The 24,056-nt window shown below is 41.4% G+C and overlaps 2 protein-coding genes across 3 annotated transcripts in view; one reads left to right on the top strand and one right to left on the bottom strand.

Annotated features, from left to right (window-relative positions):
* LOC120045373 (vesicle transport through interaction with t-SNAREs homolog 1A-like) overlaps positions 1–19,838 on the bottom strand; it is a 30,374-nt gene extending 10,536 nt beyond the window's left edge. Inside the window, exons 1-3 of the mRNA XM_038990248.1 lie at positions 19,658–19,838; positions 13,081–13,139; positions 10,684–10,794 (exon numbers count right to left, since the gene is read on the bottom strand). Of these exons, the coding sequence (XP_038846176.1) occupies positions 10,684–10,794; positions 13,081–13,139; positions 19,658–19,751 (264 nt within the window). The 5' untranslated portion in view covers positions 19,752–19,838. The remainder of the gene's footprint in view (positions 1–10,683; positions 10,795–13,080; positions 13,140–19,657) is intronic.
* Positions 19,839–20,273: 435 nt separating this feature from the next.
* LOC120045456 (RNA-binding protein with serine-rich domain 1-like) lies at positions 20,274–23,448 on the top strand. Of its 2 annotated transcripts, none has more exons than XM_038990338.1 (7): positions 20,274–20,322; positions 20,973–21,128; positions 21,313–21,480; positions 21,802–21,907; positions 22,107–22,260; positions 22,455–22,599; positions 22,874–23,448. In XM_038990338.1, coding segments are annotated over exons 1-7 (837 nt in total). In that variant the 5' UTR covers positions 20,274–20,320; the 3' UTR covers positions 22,980–23,448. The 2 variants fall into 2 exon arrangements, with proteins under 2 accessions (XP_038846266.1, XP_038846267.1); XM_038990339.1 differs by lacking the exon at positions 20,274–20,322 and adding an exon at positions 20,329–20,694.
* The last annotated feature ends 608 nt before the right edge of the window (positions 23,449–24,056 follow it).

The following is a 24,056-nucleotide window of genomic DNA, read 5'->3' as shown; positions in this document are numbered from 1 at the left end:
TGAGTGTTTATGTGGAATAAAGGGCCCTGTGTGTGTGTGTGTGTGTGTGTATGAAAAATCTCCTTTGTCTGTACGGGCAAGGGCGCGTGTTTGTGTGTGTGTGTTCACTGGCCTGTGTGTGTGTGTGTGTGTGTGTGTGTGTGTTCACTGGCCTGTGTGTGTGTGTGTGTGTGTGTGTGTGTGTGTGTGTGTGTGTGTGTGTGTGTGTGTGTGTTCTCCTCCTAATATGACTCCAACAGTAGTGGGGAAGCCAAGCCTTAGAAACCAGCATGGAGCCTCTCATTAACGCACAGGTTGGTGCTTTTGTGGCTTGAACACAGACAAGGCATTATGTTTCACAGCTATAAAAGACTAAAGGAGTCTCAAATGAGCTCCAATAGAAAAAAGACACCATCTCAAATTATCAAGGAAAAGAAGACAATAGTGGAAGTATAACACATTTAAACTGGGCTGGCGGTGGAGGAATTGTCCCATATGACAACGTACACTCAATCTATTTCAAAGGGCCTTCATGTCATCTCAGCAAGAAATAATAGTGTGTCCATAAATACTAATACAATCGACATGTAAAGAAAAAATGGGTAAAAAATTAAATAAAAGAAATCACACTTTTAACGTTGAAATGTATTGATTAAATAAATGATCTGTACTTAACCCAGCAAAATGATACAATATTGATAGAACATAGTATTACATCATGTTATAGATCATTACATATTGTGCTGTGCAAATGTGATCTCAGGGGATAGCCTTTCTTTAACAGTACATTGTTATGATGGGGATGGTTCCTTCTCCCACGACTGTAATACGGGCGCTAGACTTCCCTGTCAAAGTCGTTTCTATTGTTAAGTAGAGCCGAGAACCGTCAATAAGCCTTACGACTGTAACCGCAAAGCAAGTGGGCAAGCGAGAGAGGAGAGAAAGGATCGCAACTGAACTCTAAACAAAAGAGCGAATTCCAGGGGCTTTGATTGAAGAATATCCATATACTTTTTGCTGGCCGGGGGAATCGTCTCAAATGGTTATTTCTTTAAGGCATGAGGGCCGATTAAACCCAATATTAAAATATGGAAGCAGTCCTAATGAAAAATCAAAGGCCTGGTTTCCTCTCTCTCGCTCTCTATTTATTTTTCCCCATTCTCTCTCTCTCCTTCTCCCAGTGCATGAATCCCGGGCTGTATGAGGGGAGAGAAAAGCCGGGGCCCGGGCATCGGCGGTGCAAACACACAGACAGCGGTGCAGAAATCAATAGAGGAGAGCCGTCGGGGAGGCAGCCGGGCGAGAGGAACCAGAGCGGGGCCCGCTCGGATCACAACGCTGGCTTCTGGCGTGCAGTGGGGAATAAAGGGGGCCTCCCCAGGTCAGCGCCAGAGAAAAAGGTGAGATTAGAGGGAAATGGAGGAGGGATTTCGGCACGCGGGGGGGGTGATGAGGTAGTGCATGTATGGGGAGGTGGTTGGGGGAGGCGTACGGTGCGGGATACCTGGTGAGCTAGGGACCAATCGGCCCATTAGCCTGTGGCTACCTACATATGGTTCACTGAACCTTCCACTGAGAATAACTTTCTTTTTTTTTCTTCGTGCAAATGTCTTTCTTTTTTTTCTATTTTTTTTTTTAAAGAAGACCTTCACTTTTAACCCTTTCTCCGCTTTGGAGAGGGTTCTCTTTTGACCTCGATTTATGATTCATCTTTGTTTGATGTCTATTCTCAGAGTGTTATCTAAAAGTGTTGAAAGCTAGACACAAAGGAAGAGATTTGGACCCATAATCTATTGTTGTCGACAAAATGTGTGTGCGCGCGCGTGTCCGTCCAACTGCGTTCGTCTATGGAAATGCATAGAAGACTACCGTCCCCTGTCCCTCGCCTTTCTTCGGAGTAACGTGACCATTGTCTGAACTGAATGCCTCCCTCATTACCATAAGAACAGAGCATCAGGCATAGAGGCTTAGACACATCATTAACGCTATAAATCTATTTATAAACTGGCTGGTTTAAGCCCTGAATGCCGATTGGCTGACAGCCGTGGTATATCAGACTGTATACCACGGGTATGACAAAGCATGTATTTTTACTGCTCTAATTATGTTGGTAACCAGTTTATAATAGCAATAAGGCACCTCAGGGGTTTGTGTTACATGGTCAATATAACAAGGCTAAGGCCTGTATCCAGGCACTCCGTGTTGCGCCTAAGAACAGCCTTTAGCCGTGGTATATTGGCCATATACACCACACCTCCTCGTGCCTAATGCAGAGGAGGTGCGTAGGCACCTTCCAGCAGAGCCAATCCAACATGTTCCCTTGTGAACTTTCCAAGACACTTACTGGCTCCATGGGAGAGTACAGGTTGTGTGTTGGAATTCAGAGCAGTTGTCCAAACTATGAGAAACAGCCAATTGAGGGCAGACGAAGGTCTTGGAAACCGACAACAACGTCAGATACTCACCCCTAGAGTATGTGCTGTTAAGTTCACCAGGGCTAGTCTTAGGGCACATTAACATGCATAGTAGATACACAGTTTAAGCGATATCAATACCTGTCCCATGTATGTTACCTGCTGCATTAGATAGTGGTTGGCAGGTGGAGAATGCAGTAATTCCCTATGGATATACTGACTTAATCTATTCCACATGTATTACAATGTACTTACACATATGAAACCATCCTGAGAGCATGAAGTGATTTACCCATAAGGCTATACTTCATTTCACAGTCCACTATTTACCCAGTATTAACTTAGATACTGCACTTAATAAATCACACTTTGGTTTCTTTGGAATTCAATAAACAAACACCACTTTGTACCATTCGGGACTGGTTGTTGAATTATTTGTACCAGGAAGTATACATTACAAAATAACTTTGTACCAAGTAAATACCCGCGGAAACAGGAGTGTAAAATAAAGTAATAGCATGGTTTCTGACTTAAATCACATTTTGAATGCAGCACAGAGACCAATTTTACCTCCCATCGGATGCCAATAGGTTGTGTATAGACGTACACACACAAAAAGTACAAATTAGTACGCATCAAAAGTCTAACTGTGGGTGTGAGTTGATGCGGTGATAGAGGCCAGGGATAAATTAATACATCCTTAATTCATACTCTACACTCCAGTGTAATTCTGATCAAGGCCACAGCAAGATTCCTCTGCAGGCTTCAGAACCAGACGAGAAACTAAACAATTGTCGGTCGCAAAGACCAAAAGCGGTTTGTATTTCTTTTGCACGCTTCTCATTTAGAAGCACTTAAGCCAGAGAAAGGGAAATGCAATTCGATAGGGGGAAACTTTGTTTCCATTTACAAATTTCATCCCGGGGTAAACACATTGAGCTAACTGGGGGAAACGCACTGAGTGTCAGGGAAAACTGGGGATGTCAATAGTTCTCCCTCTCTAGGCTCGTTTTTGTTAAAAAGGCATAAGCCAAGAACAACAAAAGACAGAGGAAAAGCACAAGCCTACTAGATGAATTCATAATGCATTTCATAAATACTTCATGACTTTTATATACTTAAGCCAGTCTGACAAATTTAAAAGAAATCAGTGTCACCTATTCTGGTCCCGCTTGTCAGTCAATGCATCACTTGGGTGCGGGTGTCACATGTCACTTCTGGTTTACACTGGTTTGTGGGACAGGCTCGGGGCTCTGAAACAAGGGGGGGGGTCAGTACAGGGAGGGGGAAGGGTGCTATTATATTCACATGTCTCTGCTGCCCCCCCCCCCACCACTATCTTCCGACTTCTCTCAGTCAAGTCACTCAATCAATCACATAGGCCCCTGAGGACAGAGAGGACCTGCGAGGCCCTTACTTCAGGCAGACACATTTAGGTACTGATCACCGTCTGTGGGAGGGTGACTTACCCCACTTTGGAGGATCCCAAGATAAGCGAAAAGAAATGATTGTGTCATTGAATACACAAACCACCAGTCCTATTCACACACATAATATACGTATCAATACAAATATTTGTAAGGGAATTTAGGAATGCATGTTCTTGTTAAATACCACCCGTTGATCGTCTCAGAACAGAAGAATCCCACTCATCATTGACAAATTAAAACAGATTCATTACAAACGTTTCTATCACTTACATCGCTTTTGACCACAGTGATTGGTTGACTAATCACGCGCGCAGAGAACACTATACTGCCATTACTCGATGCTTCAGCTCCTGCGTCACCTGGTAGGAAAACCATCACTGGAACTCTCTTCTCTCCTTCTGGTGACTCAGTCCTTCACCCGTTCCATCACCACCCTTACATTACATCTAAACCATAAACACACTCTTCCAAAAGGGAGACTATAGATGCTGATCCATTAGAGGCTGCAAGCCCCATCTTTCTGTCTAAAATAACACAAGTATTTTCAACTGCCAATCCACAAGAAGCTCGGGGAAGAGCTGCTGTGTAGAACATCTTCAAAATAAAAGGCGGAATTCATAAGCTGAGAAAAAGATATAGATTTGTTTACATCTTAAATCTGCGCTGGGCTCCGAGGAAAGAGAGAAAATAAGCCCCTCAATCCGGGCGATTTCCATAAGAAATCTGATCTTTTTAATCTGGGTGTGAGACTGGACTTTGGCGCTATTGATGGCTTGTTAAACAACCGAACATATAAACCATCATCTGCATTAACTCCTTAGTGGTACACAACGAGGACTCAAATGTTTTATGACGGCAAGCACAGACGAGCCAATTTAAGGAGATTTATAGTGTCTAACACCCAGCTAATGTTGGTCTGTCATGTTTTGTTTGTAGAAGTCGCTGTAATGGAGGATAGGGGGCAAATGACAGAGAACCTCCAAACTGGATTACAATGGTACTGTGCCATAACCAGCGCTAAGTACAGTGCTCCTAGAATATCCCGTCAAACATGTATGAAATACGCTAATTATGAAGCATCTTCCATTCAAAGTGAAGAATTCTGGATGACGCTTTGAAAGGACAGCAGGACATTACAATAATGTCCTTACAAAAACTTGACAGTTTTTTCTCCCATAGATTCCCAACTGAGCCCATCAAAAACTTCAGGAGAACTATGTATCAAAAAGGTTCTAGTCTCCATGACCGTGACTTGACCATGAACGAATATCTCAAATCACACACTATGGAAGGTATCATGGACAAGTTTAAACGTATCCCACATTCAGAAAAAAGGATATTAGACAGTTTTATTCAGGCTATACATGTAATAAACAGACAAAATTCACATATTTGAAAAGTTTCCCAAAAAAAGTGAATTCATAAAAACATACAATCATGAATGACCTTTGAGAAACAGCTCAGTGCTGCTGGGTTTGGAACTGAAATAAAGTTAGTTATTGCTTATGCGAGACTTTAGACAGTTCCGATTCTGTCGACAGACCTATCGAGGCGTCTTGAACTTTGCTCAATGATACACAATGGACAGTACAGTCAGGAATTTGCCAATTTTTTATCCATTTTAGATCAAGGCCAAATCATTTTCAAGTTGCCATAGTTTGTCGAGCGTTTTATATGAGGCATTTTCCCCTTTACACAATTGGCTATACTAAAGGGTCCAAGGTGCTCATTGCATAGCTACAGCACTCAATATTTGCCCTAACAGAAAGTGTTTTCATTAAATGATTTATTTTTCCACTTAAAAGGTCATTAATAATCACTTAAGAGACTATGAAATATGAAAAAGCTGTTACACGTTTGGGATTGGTGCAGAGGGCGGCTCTTAATTCCATTCATCCGACTATCATGTGAATAAACTGTTCAATATTTCAAGGCTAGTTGACTCGATAAACGCTTTGGGAATGTGTTAATTATCTCCCTGGATAGAAACTGGAAGCCATTCAGTCTAAAGGTGTTTGTCACGATCCACCTACACTCTGTGTGTCATAATCTGGGCAGGAAAAACAGATCTTATCGTTGTGCCTCCTCACTTTAAAATCCACCGCAAAGGAATTGTAGGCTTTCCACTTCAACTGTAATTGAGTGAATTCATAAAAAAAGACATATGGTCAATGTCTTCATTATTGTCACTGTGAACAGAATTACAGCTTTCAATAGACATTAAATAGTCATTCATTAAAAACTATAATTTATCTGTGGCAAGTCATTTTGTTGTTGTTGAAGAAAATGTAAAATATTATGCTTTTCAATAATTTCGACTTTATTGCTTTTCAATAATTCCGACAAAATATAATTTGCAGCAGTATTCATACCATTGATACTGTCTTGACTGTGCACCCTGCAGAAATTGACATTGAGGTTGAAAAATGTGTGAATCATTCTATAATTGACAATTGTTAACAGCTGTTGTCTAACCAAGATTAACTTTATCAAAAGCATATTTCGTAAACCAAAGAGCTTGAATTCATTTCACCACATCTACCATTTGAACCAGAATCGACCTTCAATTTAACTACTGAAACATAATATACCAAACAAACTTTTTTACGGTTCAAAAGCGGAATAGAAAGAACTAACATTCTAAGAATAACAGTCAATGTGTGAGGAAAATGTAGATAAAACGAACAGCTGCCTAGGTTAGGAAATAACATTTTTCGACGTTTGGAGACAATTGTCTAAGGGGTGAAAATATACACCGGCAGACAGACAAACACACAGTTCTGTCCAAAAAACAGCTAAGAGTCTAGGACCTGCACGTCAACAAACTGTTCACTACTTCCTTCTCCAAGTTCCACAGACGAGACAAGGTCAGAGGCCACAGTGATAAGAAGCAGCTCTTTTAGCAGGTCTCCATATATCCAGGAGAAGCTCTTCTGATCGGCATGCGTGCTTATCAATATCACCTCTACCAGATAACTCATCTTGGCCCGAATTCTTTGAACAATATCGCCATCTGGTGTCAGCTAAGAGGGAAGACAGCTTCTCGAGTAAATTCATGTTGGACACTTTGGCCCACTGAAATCCCCAAAAAAGGTAGAAAAGCTATATATTCTCAATTTATATTCTGAAACCTAAAGCTTGACACTCAAGCGTTGTCAAGCTTTTACTCTGTTTATAGGCTACTTCTAAGTCATTTTAAAACAGTCACTTTTCAAGGGAAAACACTCAAATATCTACACAAAGGTTTATAAATGTATTATGCCCATCTCGCAGTTGTCACCAATAGTCCATGCAGTCTGAGCACAGCCCAAATGGACGTCGAGTGTATTTACAGTGCCTTCAGAAAGTATCCACAGCCCCTGTCTTTTTCCACGTTTTGTTGTGTTACAGCCAGTGAATTTCAAACACAGATTTAACCAAAGAGGCTTTCCAATGCCTGGCAAAGTAAGGTACCAAACAGACATCGAATATCCTTTTGAGCCTGGTGATGTTATTAATTAGACTTTGGATGGTGTATCAATACACCCAGTCACTACAAAGATACAGGTGTCCTTGCTAACTGAGTTCCCCGAGAGGAAGGAAGGAAACTGCTCAGGGATTTCACCACGAGGCCAATGGTGACTTTAAAACAGTTTATTGGATAGGAGAAAACTGAGGATGGATCAACAACATTGTAGTTACTCCACAATACTAACCTAACTGACAGAGTGAAAAGAAAGAAGCCTGTACAGAATAAAAATAACCCAAAACATACCGCAAAAAAAAACATGTCAAAGCAATGAACTTTTTGTCCTGAATACAAACTTATGTTTGAGGCAAATCCAATACAAAACGTTACTGAGTACCACTCTCCATATTTTCAAGCATAGTGGTGGCTGCATCATGTTATGGGTATGCTTATAAAATCGTTAAACTCCCCAGTCCTTTTCAGAATAAAAAAAATGTAATTAAAAAAACTGAATGGAACTAGGCACAGGCAAAATTCTAGAGGAAAATCCGTATGAGTCTGATTTCCACCAGACACTGGGAGATTAATTCTCCTTTCAGCAGGATAATAACTTAAAACACAAGGCCAAATATACACCGGAGTTGCTTACCAAGAAGATGGTGAATGTTCCTGAGTGGCCGAGTTACAGTTTAGACTAAAATCTATGGCAAGACCTGAAAATGGTTTCCTAGCAATGATCAACAACAAATTTGACAGAGCTTGAAGAATTTTGAAAATAATAGTGTGCAAATGTTGAACAATCCAGGTGTGGAAAGCTCTTAAAGAGACCTACCCAGAAAGACTCACAGCTGTAATAGCTGCCAAAAGTGATTCTGACATGTTTTGAATCAGGGGTGTGAATACTTAAGTAAATGAGATAGTTCTAAAAACATGTTCACTCTGTCATTATGGGGTATTGTGAAAGAAAGAAATCCATTGAATCCATTTGGAATTCATGCTGTAACACAAAATGTTGAATAAGTCAAGGGGTATGAATACTTTCTGAAGGCACTGACGTCTGTGGACCTAGCCTCCCGGTGGAGGGGCAAACTTTGGAGCTACCTTTGAAGATGGTCTGTTTACCCGATAGGTTTCATTAAATCAAGCCTCCATTATGCCTCTCTTGTGCCTGATCAAAGGCATCGCTAAGAGGCATGTCATTCTGCTTCCCCTGACTTAAACGCATCCCCTCTATCAAACGGAAGGGGGGTTCGGTTGAGCCAGCCTCCCCTTTGGCTGATGCAAGGCCCCTCAGCAGGGGACCTCTGGCTTTAAGACCCCTCTATTATCAAAATGAGGCCGACAAACAGCAAACAAATCACAAATGCACCTTCGGGATGACCGTCTGATAACGTGCTTTCTCTCTTTTTTTTTTTTCATCGGTCTGGATGGCCGGGTTATTGGGGTTCAGGCTTGGCCCCGTCTGGCATAGACAAGTGGGGCTCAATCTGGCACGTTGGTGGCGTGAAGACATCAAACCGCGGCTGGACGAGAGGATGGGTTTTCGGGGGAAACACCCCAGGGAAGCACAACAAAGACTGTGCTTTTTTTTTATATAAAAAAATTGAGAGGGCAGGGTGCCTGAATATGTGCAGGGTGCCTGAATATGGCCTGCAGGAGTGAGAGAGAAGTGAGAGGCCGGGCCAGGCTGAAGCATTTTGCACTTTTGAGGACGAATCAGCAGTTTTGGGAGAAGTCAGCAGCTTTACCAGGGAGTTGACAGGGAGCCTGGGTGAAAGTGGGCAGTGGGAGGTCCCACTTTAAACGCACATCACCTTTCCCCTAAAAAATTTAAACTTTAAGAGCAAAACAAATTGTTTATCAATATAACAGGGTTTCACACAGGCTGAGGTAGCCACCGCTTACCAATTGTAAGTGAACCAAAATGAAAAGCAATACTAAAGTTGGTTTGTTCTAGTCTATCCACAATTATTAAAAAGCACCTAAATGAATTGTGCTTGGTAGAAGACCAGCCTTAATCTGACTCCACTATGAAACTAAAATGAACACACTGTACAGGTTTCTGGTAGAGGCAAAGTTGTCAGAAGGGTACGTGACTAGGCCTATATATTTTCCTATTTTAAGGGTACGTGATTAATATATTTTTATACATCCAAAATGGCCTTTCTCCACTCTCTGCTCCTTCATTCTTAATGTATGAGAATGTCAGCTATTTAAAAAAGGTGACAAAGGGCATCCTCGCATCTAATAGCATGCGCTCAAAATAGCATAGCACAGACAAAAATGTGAGGAATACGACTTAGCCGTAATATTCGACACAGCAGGTGTTAATTGCTCGATAATTAACCACGGCAAGTGTCGAGACAGGAGAAGCTAAAGATTAATCATCAGCCAATTAAATGCCCATGGCGAGGAAAGAGAGCTCTCTCAAAGACTAGAGAGATCTCCTCTGTAATCTGAGCTAACAGACTTTCAGGAGTGGAGCCACAGATCACTGGCACCTGTAATTCCCCAGTGTTTGCTTGTTGATTATTTCGGGTCACGTTGGTCAATGCTTTAACCGTGACGCCTCCAGTTTACCTTTACATTTGAATGGAAAATCCTAAATATCCGCACAAGTATCTAGTGGAACGATGCATACTGAAATTCCACAGGTAAATGAAACCCAGAGGAAGCTGAGAGAGAGTTCAGAGATGTAACATAGTCAAAGAAAAACCATACAAATCCTGAAAGTAAAGCCAAGAGGGGCCTTAACACAATTTCTGCGTTTAATGGGAGTAATGTTTGAAAGTAAAACAGGGAGCCTAAAATATGGGTTAAGAGCAAGTGACTTTAAAAGTTGAAACACTTCATTCCTCATTAAGGTTTGATATGTGTACGGTGGAGGGTTCTAGACAGACAGGTGCAGTTTATAAATTACTAAACGAGGCCATGTTCTGAAGCATCAACACAAGCCCACACTCCTATGGATGCTACTTGGGCTTTCAAAAACAGACACAAAAAGAATTAGCCACAGTGGACATGCCAATGACCTTCAGTTTCAGTCCGAGTGCGTGTGTTTCAGAAAGTGTGAGCGTATGTTAGAAGGTGTACGTATGCTCAGAACTATACCTGTGTATATTGTGTGTACATTTTGGCGTTCACTTACAGTACACACACAAGCACACAAAAACACATGCTTACGTGTGTGCAAGTACACGCGATAGGATCCTTCTTGCCATACCAAAAGGTCAAACGCCATCAGTAGGCGTCAATGTTACATTGAGCAAGGCACGTAACCCTAATTTGCCCCAGGGCCGCCTTACTGATATGGCTGACCCTGTAAAACAACACATTTTATTAGGGGGGGGGCTGTCAGTAGTATGCGTAGCTATTTACTAAGACAAATGAGGTGTTATGGTGGGGTACTCACAAAGTCTTTCTCCAGCTTCTCCATCTCCCCCTTATAGCTCTTCAGTCTGCTCTGGTACATGCCTCTGCTCTGGATGGGGAGCTCACGCACCTCCAGATCCATCTGCTCCATCTAGGTCCAGCAATCAACCAGTTAATTCACCATTCAAATTTTTTTTTTTTTAATGAACATTATATTGGCAAAATTCGCTAGAACATAGGTCTAAACTATGCAATTATAGCTGGGTAGCATACAATTGTGGAAATATGTCAAAACAGATTTTCAATGAAAGATTGTTGTTAAACTCAACTTATTGTACACTTTACTGTTAAGTAAGTAGTCTGTTTAGCATGTAGTGACTACACTGTTAAGGGACATTTTATGTAAAGTGTTGAATTTAATGTACAGTGCATTCGGAAAGTATTCAGACCACTAGAATTTTTTTTAATTGTGTTGCGTTACAGCCTTATTCTAAAATTGATTTTATATATATATATACACATACACACACACACACACATCTCAATCTACACACAATACTCCATAATGACAAAGCAAAGACACGTTTTTAGAAAGTTTTGCTAATTTATAAAATAAATGAAATTATATTTACAAAAGTGTTCAGTACTTTATTGAAGTAGCTTTGGCAGCGATTACAGCATTGAGTCTTCTTGGGTATGACGCTACAAGCTTGGCACACCTGTATTTGGGGAGTTTCTCCTATTCTTCTCTGCAGATCCTCTCAAGCTGTCAGGTTGGATGGGGAGCATCGCTGCACAGCTATTTTAAGGTTTCTCCAGAGATGTTCGAGGGGCTGGGCCCATCAAGGAAATGTATAGACTTGTCACCTAAGCCACTTCTGCGTTGTCTTGGCTGTGTGCTTAGGGTTGTGGTCCTGTTGGAAGGTGAATTATCACCCCAGTCTGAGGTCCTGAGCGCTCTGGAGCAGGTTTTCATCAAGGATCTCTCTGTACTTTACCATAAAGGCCTGATTGGTGGTGCTGCAGAGATGGTTGTCCTTTTGGAAGGTTCTCCCATCTCCACAGTGGAACTCTGGAGCTCTGTCAGATTGACCATTGGGTTATTGGTCATCTCCCTGACCATGTCCCTTCTCCACCGATTGCTCAGTTTGGACGTGCGGACAGTTCTAGGAAGAGACTTGGTGGTTCCAAACTTCTTCCATTTAAGAATGATGGAGTCCACTGTGTTCTTGAGAACCTTCAATGTTGCAGGCATCTTTTTGATGCCCTTCCCCAGATCTGTGCCTCGACACAATCCAGTCTCGGAGCTCTACGGACAATTCCTTCCACCTCATGGCTTGGTTTTTGCTCTGACATGCCATGTCAACTGTGGGACCTTATATAGACAGGTGTGTGCCTTTCCAGATCATGTCCAATTAATTGAATTTACAACAGGTGGACTCCAATCAAGTTGTAGAAACATCTCAAGGACCATCAATGAAAACAGGATGCACCTGAGCTCAATTTCGAGACAATAGCAAAGGGTCTGAATAGTTATGTAAATAAGGTATCTGTTTATTTTTAATACAATTGCAAAAAAATGTCTAAACCTGTTTTTCACTTTGTCATTATGGGGCATTGTGTGTAGATTGCTGAGGAAAATGTTTTATTTAATTAATTTTAGAATAAGGCTGTAATGTAGAAAAAGGGAAGGGGTCTGAATAATTTCTGAATGCACTGTATACATAGACAGGTTTGATGTAATGAAATTATAGTAAAATAGCGTAGCACACAACTTGGATTTGTAGGAGTCTGTAAGACAACAAGAGATTCTGAAGATTAAACTGAAATGTCAAGCTAGCAAAACTTCAACATGAGCTACTTCAGCAGCCCTAACTAAATCTTTTTCGATGTTGATTTGCTGACTGACACATTGCTCTTCTTCAGGTCATTCATCAACGATTCAAAAAAAAGTTACGACAGAAAGGCAGTTTGGTAAATAAATAAGATGCAATCAATTTGAAGGGCCTTCATTTTAAAGACATGTTGAGACCCAACAGTGTCACGTAGAGTACATTAGAGGTACAGAGAGACAAGACTCTCTGAGGTGGATTTGGAGAAGTCTAATCAAGACAACATAATAAGACAACTACGTCGACAATTTACACATTAGTTCACTTCCTTAAATTTTTAAACATGACGGGAAGACTCCCTCCTCCAAATAATGGCTCGAAATGTGTCACGGGTGTGTCACTTAAAAGCTAAAAGTGATCACGCCGTTATTGTGCTGAACAGCATTCCACCACGTGAAGTATGTGCGTGTCATGTCGCCGTTAGGATAACACAGGTGCCGTTGTCTTCTTGCACCGGTGAAATTTTCTTGTTTCCTTTTCCAAATACATTATTACTATATTTTTTTTTTAATGTGAAGAGCGGAAATTACTGATCAAAGACGTACCAACTCTCTGACTTCTTCGAGCTGTTTGTCGACATTTAGAACCAGCTGTGTCTTCTCCTCTGAAAAGGAAACAGGAGAAACATATTGATCAGTCGACAGAGGAGCAGTGCGTTATGACAACAACCCAACTCCCCCGCGACAAGGGGATTGAAAACACACACCAGAATGCATCTGAAGATATATTTACACATTCTCTCCGCACGCTGAGCCACATTTGAAGTATTTTATTTATCCACGTGTAAAAGGCCTTTGTTGGCTTTTGTTAGAGGAGCAACGAGACACCTCGTACCAACTCAAAAAGAAATGTCAGCTTTAGTAGGTTGCCAGATTTTCTCAACTCAGAGTCCCACTAATAATGACTAAAACGCTGCTCTACGCTCACCAAAGGCTTCGATTGCAAATCATGACTTGAAACTCATTTGGCCATAAGAGTTCAATATGGAATGTTGTAAATGATTGTGTAATCTCTCAATTCTGGCTGAACTTATTCTGTTATGTGTAGCAAGTGCTCCACATGTGTGAAACAGGTCTGAAGGTAAACGTTGACAGGTTGTTCCAATTACTGGTTCTGATATGAACATGTCATTTCTCAGTCCGTTTGACATAGCTACAGCTACTCAAAAAACATTCAACACATCTTAAAGTTTGACATTGTTTGTTATTATAAATGTAACCTGGCAAATGGATTTTCAGCAATCGAATGCAAATCTTGAATCGTGTACTCCAGTATGTGCACCGATCCCTAGTAGCAGCAACAACAATCGAGATAAATACTCCTAATATTCTCGGTACACATTTGAACATATATTTTATTTGTCTAACGTAAACTGATGCTTTGACGGCCCAGAGTTGAAACCAACATCTAAGAAGTCAAGGATCATTATAAAAGACCTACCCTGCTATGGACCAATGTTTGTTAAATAGGCCTATTTGACCAGATTTCCAACAATTGACATGTAGCTGAAAGCCCGCACTACCAGAAACTTCCAGATCAAAAACCAACCACAAGGCTAGCCTATCAGTAACAGGACATAAGTGCGAAAACCAAGAGAAGATCTTCATTGTTTTACCCCTGAGTCTGCACTGCCTTTTGTCAGACATCAAATCCAATTTGAAAACCTCACAGCCTACACAAGTAAACAGCCGGGGGCGATTCTCCTCGAGGTGAGGTGGTGTAGCCCTCTCCAACATTGGCCTGGACAAGATAATCCTGAAATATGCATGGCTATTTACTAGGAGTACCGCAGTCTGACGGACGAGTCGTTTTGTAGACAGGCCGCAAAAAATGTAAGTTGAGCTCGGTATCTCTGCTCAATATTTAATAGCCAGTGATTGACAGGCCTTCAGCTTTCCATAAACACTCTTGAGAAGGGAAAAAAAAAAATGTTTAATGGAACGAGACCTTGCAATACATTGTACTCTTATTCAAACCTCAGTCCCACGTTTTTCAGACAGTAACAAAGCAAAACAAAAACACATTATCAATTTGATTCTGGCGTGAATGCTTAAGGCTTGGCCAAGACACGGTCAAGGACGTTTCTTCGCGTGCCACAGCCATTATCAGCGATTGTGCATAAGTGACGTCGGGAAACACAGCAACACTGGGGACAAAAAGCTTTTGTCGAAGCTATTGTCATCGTATGAAATTTAGGGCTGCCAACCGACGGGCACAGTTCAGGCACTTGAGGGAGGAGAGAAAGAAATGAGAAATGTCTTCATGAGTAGGAATGGAATTGAAATTCAAGTGCAAACTGTTTTGGTAGGAGCAGAGGACACGTAACAATGACTGCTGGGTATCATGGGCTTCCGCCTTAGTTCATATTCATGTGGGCTTATTTTAACATGCTGGGTGGTGGGAAAACATGGTGAAATTACACTGTGGAAGAGACACATTGTTTCCGTCAAGAAGACAATTCAAACCATGACAATTCAAATCGAATGCAAATTCCCATGAGCCATAGCGTAGGAAAATAAACAAGCAACAGACCTAGCAAATATGAGCTAAGCAAAGGAAGACAATGCCAGCTGCAGGATCTTTTGTTTGTTGTTCAGTGGGTGAACAGGCTGTGGCCGGTGAATATGTAGACAGCCTTTGGTTTTAAAATAAGTGTTTAAAATAAGTTAAGTGTTTACTTAACTATGAGACCAGTACAGGTATATTTACAGTTATGATACATGATGTTAGGCTCTCGGGCCTCTCTACAGTCTCTTATCCTAATTTCAGGAGCGAATTCCTAAAAGGCATGAACAAAAAGGTGAAATTCATCTGGTTAAAATTGAGACTAAGACAGAAAAGTTAGTAATGGGTAGATCTTAGGGATGTGTATCTTTCCCTTTCAAGACGATTGGCTACGCAGTGCTTCAACCAGGATTTTTTTTCAGCGGGGTGGCAAAGATAGCAGCGGGGGCGGGTGATTGTTAGTTCTCTCTTATTTCTAAATATATTTCGACATTATCTTTTATACATACTTTTTATCCGGTTTTAGTAGCTTAAGTTTACACTAAAAACGTTTAACCATCACAGAAATCCCCCCCCCCCACACATTAATTTTCCATTCTAAATAGAAATATGATGATGATGGAGCCCATGAGTTGGGCCTCTGAGCTGACTTTGTGTGTGTGTGTGTGTGTGTGTGTGTGTGTGTGTGTGTGTGTGTGTGTGTGTGTGTGTGTGTGTGATGCATGTCTATGGTGTATTTACGATATAGGCACCTGATCTGAGCCATAAAGTAGACTAGGCATCTACCACCCCACTACCACAATCAGATTAGTGGCAAAGTAGCCTAGGTTTTTATGTCCCCTCACTTCGGTTCTGAAATCCCCATCACCCACTTATTAAGTTGTCATTTCTGCACATTAAGTGTCAGCTCGTAATGTGTACATTTTCATAATTTAGCTATGACATGGCCAATGAATATATACTGTGTGTACAAAACATTAGGAACACCTTCCTAATATTGAGTTGCACCCCATTTTGCCCTCAGAACAGCCTCAATTCATCACGCCGTGGACTATAAGGAGTAGAAATCATTGCACAGGGATGCTGGCCCACGTTGCCAGATGAGAGTTCTGTCTGCAATAGCTGACTTTTATTCTGGTAAAACACCATCTTCAACAGCTCATAGATAACAATAAGCTAGCAAATGACGTAGGTTGTCACTCAACTAATGAAGCCTCATATCACGCAAGCCATTTTAGCATTTGAATGCTGACCGTGCCGCACAGATGTGCAAGATCAGGAACCGGCCGTCTACCTTGCATTGGTCAACACGCGAAGCTGGGCACAGTGAGTGGTTACATGGAGTTCGACGCTGAAGGAGAGGATGAATCAGTTGTCACAAAATCAGAGGTATTTTCGGAAGGTAGAAAGAATGTAATATGAGCAAAAAAATATTGTGAACCGGCAATTCGAAATGTTCGAATCGATTTTCTGACCGATGCATGCTACATTTGGATCGATTTTTGCGGTCTGCAAACCGATGCACTTGTATCTTAAACATTTGAATTGGGGATCGATGCGTATAGGTGTTTTGTGTCATTCCTCGTAGATCTCATGCATAACTGCATTGATACCAAATGCCCTCGTTAGGCTCATTCTCCCTCCACCCACTCCAAATCCCTGGCAGAGGACAAGACGTCTAGGGAGGTGTAAATATCCCGTAAGAATAACACATCCCTGCTACAAATATACTAATCAGCTATCTGCAAACAGAAGTCAGACAATTGTTCACTTGCAAGGAGACTTATACTAGACCTATACTATACCTATACTACACCTATACTATACTTATACCTATACTAGACCTATACTAGAAGCATTCACAAGAAATATTTGAGCTCAAAATAAAGAACATTAGCATACAACTATGAATAAGGTCAATTCCACGGTAACAGATTGATGTTGAGACTAGTCTTTTTCACTTAAAAAAATGTATGTGAAACAATAACGAACGTCTACAAAGTTAAACCACACAACTCTTTACATACACGGTACCAACAGCACAAACTGTGATTATGTTACCCAACTTCGCATCTGAACTGTTCAAGTAAATGTGTATTAGTAAAAAAAAAAAAAAGGAAATTGTTAAAAGAAGTCCTTGTGCATAGAGTTGTATGGTTTATTGTCCACCACGATGTAAATGGGGGAGGGGACTGTGGATCCGTCTCCGTCCATTAGGAGGCGCTATAGTTAATCAACTCTATGTAAGTAAGTCCCATGAGATATTGCAGACAGTACAGGCCCAGTTTTGACAACTTGGCTGAATTATATGTTTTGCCAAACAGATCTGGCATTTACTAAACTACACTGATTGGCCAGATGGTGGCGCTATAATACGAGATTGAAAATGCAAACTTCGAAAGGTCACGCCCCTCACCCCGTTTGACCTAAAGTCATGAAATGCGGTACATAGGTACCTCTCCTCACAAGGAACAAATCTGCCTCTGGTCCACCATAATGGATTTTCCACTTAAACACTACTCTTCTGGCACCAAATGACTGAGCTGCACAAAATTTGATATGTGGCATCTATGGATAAAGGTTCTCTCAAAGCAATATTTTCCAGACTAGTACCTAAAACAACATGGCCACTATTGACCAATAACCATTCACGTGGGCGTGGTCTGGCACATAAATGCATATAAATCAGTCAAGGATATTCATATTGTAACTAAATTTGGTACACATGTTGCAAACACTGTCAAGACTTAACATATGGAAGAACATGCATATCGATGAAATCAGGGAGGGGACTATGGAAATCATGGAGGGGACTGTGGATGTGTCTCTGTGTGTTAGGAACGTTCGTCACACGTGATATCTCAGACAGCACTGGCCCGATTTGGACGAAACCTGGATGAATGACGCATCTTCGCTATAGAGATCAGTCAGTTCCAAAATTACACTGATTGGCCGATGGTGGGAGCTACTGTACAGTAATTAACTAAAACGTGTTAAATCACACACAAAGTCTCAATTGGCCCAAAGGTGCTGCATCATTCGGGGTGGACGACATGTTTACTGTTGCCCATTTTAAATTGTATTTGATCTCTGAGAAATTCAGCTAATAGCACTCGCCAGCTTGTAGTCAAAAAACAGAAATGAGATAGAAACCTCTCGTTCGTTCAGTCATCCCTATGGGGAAAGAATAGGGTTTTGAGATAAAGGCCAAAAATATGGTCTGAAGTTAACACAGGCTTAGGAGACCTTATACGTTTTATTCTATGAGATAATACCAGTCAGTTAACATAACCTTTATTAATTATGAAACATTAACGTGCTTATTTTATTAGATAAATGCATTAAATCCACAAAATGTTACCTTTAACTAATGAAGATGATCTCATAGAACAAAATCTGTAAGTTCTCCTAAGCCTGTGTTTACCACAGACCTTATTTTTCGGGGGTTTATCCAAAACCCCTACAAAAACTCCATTCATATTCCCATAGGCTTTGTCCAACAAACCATGGCGGAGTTAGTGCCTATTGCTCTCTAGTGTGGTGTGGGTGGTCTGTGAGTGGCTTTTGATAATTGGATTGAATTCCTCATGTCTTACTCATTTTTAGGAAAAAGTATGGTCCAAATCAGATGTTACGTACTATATTTTTTGAAGATTATATGAATCCTATAAATTAAAATGGGTGCAATCAATCAGCATAATTTCTCAGAGATCAAATTATATTTCAAAAAAATAATGTTTTTAGGAATGCTAATCTTATCCATTTCTAACTACTGAAACGATTTCAGAACAATCTGAGAAGGTTGGTGTCAAAACCCTCTTTCTTGTGTTTTGAGGTGGAATAAATGTAGGGAGGAAGGGCAATTTCATCTCGTTTCTTAGATGTGGGCCTACTTTATATCCTATTACCCACTTTAGAAGTGGAACAATGAAAAAATAAAATGATGGATTAGGTCTACTGCACTTTTAAGTGGCTTGACTCAACAATTCAGTCCCACTAAAGCCTACATCTTCACAAACAAGACAATTATTTATTTTTCAATGTAGCCCACATCATGTTCTAGATATGAATGAAGTCTCGTTTTACTTTATTAAAAGTCCAATCCTATTATGTTTAGCCTAGGTACATGATTGAAAGATAATATTTTATATTAAGTACCAATGCTAGGAGCTGGACAACCTATTGCCATTGAACCAGGATTCAAAGATAATATTTTATATTAAGTACCAATGCTAGGAGCCGGACAACCTATTGCCATTGAACCAGGATTCAATCTCCCTTCAAGAATATATCATCATAAATGTAGAATTAAACTGCTGTGCGTTTGTCAGCACAGCATCTGAATGCTCAATACCTATTAATGGCTCTTTGATAGCGAACGTTAGCTAGATAGCTGACAAACTAAATAGCTAGTTAGTTGGATAGGTAACGTCGTTATTTCACTAGCACAAAGCTAGTGGAATTGCTTTAGGTTGCTAAATATTCGGCAGTGAATATGATGACATTTGCGTAAAATACGTGTAATGTGAAACTAGCTAGCTAGCTAGCTGCATTATTCATTTGTTGACATGACAGAAGTAATTCGTTGGCAAACTAATAGAGCTTAACGTGGTTTACCTCCACCTAATTTGGGAATCCTTCCAATTTTGTTGGTTATTTCTGCTGTCAGGGTTCCAAAGTCCTGTTCATAGGCTTCAAAATCTGAAGACATAGTGAAGTTTGACTGTAAAACAGGTGTCTTCTTGGCTGAAAAGTAGCTGAAGATTAAGCAAAACAACGCTTTCTGCGAAAGCGGGCCGTCACTTCCGTGTTGCGTTACAGAAAATGTTACCCGGTGAGAAAGCAGCAACTGTTAACTAATTCACTGGTTCTTCCAATGAAGTGTCAAAACTTTCTCCATGCGTGGACAGAAAAAAAAACACGTGTACAGAGAAATGAAAGACATCGTATTAACTACAGTTTATGCATTAGCTACACATTTATTTATAGCTTCATCACATTGAAATAGAATAAACCATTTGTTTTTAAGAAGACATCGAACATTTATACAGAATAAAGGATGTTGCTACAATGTTAAAGAGGCATACACATTCATCATCTCTACTAATCCCACATATTGTCTTTAATGTATCAAAATGTGATACACAATATATACCTCTCAAAGAGTCCTATTCCAATAAAATACAGCAGAGGGAGCTGTGCGTCTTTTGAAATGTCACATTCTCCGGCTCAATTTGCTACGTCATCTCTCTGCGACGTGTAGCTGCAACCAGAACAAATATGTAAATGTCCCTTTTCAATCCGCTTTAATCGTCGAATTAACGATTGTATATAGACGTATGATGGATGTTATGTTGTTGTTTTAGGAAACGCAGTTTGACTCGAGTATATTTCACCGATGTGTCTTTGAATTAGCAAAATAGAGGGTATCTAGATAAATCTAGTTGTGTGGGCACGTCGGCCCAAAAAAAACATACAAATATGTTTTGTTGTCACACGCCGGATAAGTGCAGGGAAATGTGTTGTTTTTACAGGGTCAACCATAGTAGTATGGCGCCCCTTTAGTAAATCAGGGTTACGTGCCTTGCTCAAGGGCACAGACAGATTTGATTTATTGTCGGTTCAGAAAATTCGAATCAGATTCAGTCTACAACGTAAGTAACGTTAGATCGTTTTTCCCGCCATGTCCCTGAATTATCAGCTGACCGACATGAAGCAAGACAATGTTATATCACTGAAATGATCTAGCCAGCAGGATATATTTGGATTATAGATGTGTAACGTTATGTGCCTTAGAGTTTCACTAACAAGCTCACAAACATACTGTATATGCAACATATTGCATCACAGACTGGAATTGTAGCTAAAGTCTGAATAGTTTCTACTTGTCCTCTAACTAGATATAGACAGTCATTCTACTATCAATCTACAGGGCACCTTCTCCAGTGAGGAGAAAGGAGCATATGGATGACAAGGCAAAAGAGCGAGGAAAGGAGAAAATGGGTGCCACCAAGGAGGGAGCTGAGAAGGACAGGGGCAGGGAGAAGGAGAAGGGACGCAAGCGACGTAGCTCCACTGGGAGCAGCAGGTCAGACACTATTTGTGACCTCCTTTCTCATCTCTCTTACTATCACTGTACCCTTACCATAGCATCTCTTGTTTTTATCACACAACTTATCTCTGCAGTCACTGCTTTCTGATGCCCCACAGTAAGCCCATCTTTCTGTCTTCACTCGGGTCTAAAGTATGCCCCTCTCCCGTTCTTCCCTCAGGTCCAGCTCCAGTAGCAGCTCTGGCTCCAGCTCCGGTTCTTCCAGCGGCTCCAGTTCCTCCTCTGCCTCAAGCCACTCCGGGTCTTCCAGCTCCCGATCTTCTAGCTCAACCAGCTCCGGGTCGCCCAGTCGTCGCCGCCACGACAACCACCGCCGCTCACGGTCCAAGTATGTGTGACCTGTAAAGCGGTGGTCTCCAATCCCAGCCCTGAGTTAAAGTGTGTGCAGGCTTTTGTTCCACACCAGCACTAAATACTTTCAGTTCACCTAATGGTTTAACATTTAAACCTTCATTGGTTGTTTCAGGTATGTTAGTACTGGGCTGACAAAAAAGCCTGCATGCTCCGTAACTCTGCTGGACCAGGGTTTGTGATCACTCCTAAAGCTAATCCAAAAACAGGATTAAGGAGATGGGATCTGTGATCTTGGAAGTTACATCTTTTTTGAGTGAAGGAATAAAGAGTAAGACCTCTTCTGTTTGTCCTCTAGATCCAAGTCATCAGTGAAAAAGGATGACAAGGAGAGGCGTAAGAGGAGCCCCAGCCCCCGACCAACTAAGGTGTTCCTGGGCCGCCTCACCAGAAACGTTGTCAAGGTGAGTCAAAATGACTCACCCAGTCTACAAGTGTACATGAATACAGTGTATGTGCACATCAATGGGATTCCATATAGCCTATTTGAATGCATTTTTTGTGTCAAGCTGCAGACCGCATGTTGAAGGCATTGGAGGTTTGTTGAAGTAAGGAGCAATATCTCGGGGGTTGGGTTTTGACTAAAGTCTCTGCTCTTTTCAGGAACACATCCAGGAGATCTTCAGCACCTATGGCAAAATCAAGATGATTGACATGCCTGTGGACAGGCTCCGCCCACACCTGTCAAAGGGCTACGCCTACGTGGAGTTTGAGAATGCCGATGAGGCCGAGAAGGCTCTTCAACAGATGGATGGAGGTTGGTGGAGACCAATGGTTCTGGGTGTACATGCAGTTAGCATCTCTAGTTTGAATGCATTGTAAAAGTCAACTCTACAGCGCTCTACTCTGTTGAACTCTCTGTCCATAACCTATCCTCAGAGTTTTTACCTGAATCATACAATTAGAACATCATTTAAAAATGTACCTCTATTTGTTCTCTGTTGTCTGCAGGTCAGATTGACGGACAGGAGATCACAGCCACTGCCGTGCTGGCTCCTAGGGTAATACGCCCGCCCCCTCGCAGGCCCTCCCCCCCTCGCAGGATGCCCCCACCACCCCCGATGTGGCGACGCACCCCTCCACGCCTGAGGAGAAGGTCAGTCTCCTACAGTGTTGATGTCAATGTGTGTGTGGATGTTTGTCAGTCACAATAATTACATGTTTCACAGTACATTTCTGTGTTTATTACACAGAGATGTACTTTTTTCCTGTTATTTTATTATGGTAACATCTGTATCCTCTGTTCTGAATCGCTGATTACAGAATGAATGGCAGATGACCATGTATCCCCTCAGTTGTAAAGTTAAAGACCTTTGTCATCCCCCTGTTCTTGACCTTTGTTTTCATCCTCCTCTCTCTGTTTCCCGAAGATCTCGGTCACCGCGGAGACGCTCTCCGGTTCGCCGCAGGACTCGTTCACGCTCGCCCGGTCGCAGACGCCACCGCTCACGCTCCAGCTCCAATTCCTCCCGGTAGAGCTGCCTGAAACCTCTTCACCTCACAGCTACTCTCCTCCCTCCTATCCTTCTCCCACCTTCCTGTTCTCCACTGTAACAGTTTGGCTGTATCCAAAGTTCTACTTAGCTTCCTTTCCTAGTCCTTCCCTCCATGTTCACTGATCTCGAAGGACATTACAGGTGAAAGCATGACAGCCTTTCTCTCGTCATAGTGTATTGTTATTGGTCTATAAGCATCATGTTGATTGCTAGGCTCAATCTGAGGCAAGCTAGCACTGTGTCGAGGAGTGAAGTGAGCCCTGCTCTCAACCCGGGGTTTTTTGTCCTCAACAGCTGAGTTGTGGTTGACACATTGTGATTACAGAATTCTCATTTTAGTTTTTGTGCGTTTTGTTTTAATATGCAACTGTTACAACTCTTTAGTTGAGCCAGCTTGACATGTGCTGCCTGATGTTTTAATAAAGGTGACTTGTTTTCGTCAGACTCAATCACACCATGCTACAACATTCCATAGTGCCTCGAGTAGTTAGTAAGGCACTTTGCTACACTTGATTACAAGCCTCAAAGCATGTTACCTCATTCATTATGCAGAAGTGTAGGCTAGCTAGACTGAGAGAAGATATTTTGTGTACCATGTGCATGCACACAAGCGTGAAACACCACTTCCGGTGAGAACTGTAAGCCACCTCAAATAACTTATTTACTGTCAATCTATATCCAACATCAAACCCACACAAAAAAAGGCATGGTTAATTTACCTAAATATTTATACGAAGCTTGAAACGCCGTCTACAATATTGCATTTTCATTGTATACACACGGAGAGGAAGCGGGGAAACTATCTTCATGTTTAGTATATCACTGCAACAGTTAAAGGTAACATTTTTGACAAAAATGACAGTATCCATCTGTATAGGAAGGGAAGTTCAGTGTATGGCCTCCTGGCTGGGTTTGTCCATCAGGTCTTTGAACCCCAGCTTTTCCAGAGGTTCTTTGGCCATCAGCTGCCTGAAATAGCGGAGGATAGTTTCACATTGGTGATGAGAGCAGTCGTGTTTATATCTAGTCATCTCATTCTCAACAGGAAATAAGAACA

The sequence above is a fragment of the Salvelinus namaycush genome, chromosome 4 (genome assembly GCF_016432855.1).
Source record: "Salvelinus namaycush isolate Seneca chromosome 4, SaNama_1.0, whole genome shotgun sequence".
NCBI classification, from domain to species: domain Eukaryota; kingdom Metazoa; phylum Chordata; class Actinopteri; order Salmoniformes; family Salmonidae; genus Salvelinus; species Salvelinus namaycush.
This window is presented reverse-complemented; position numbering and strand designations above follow the sequence as displayed.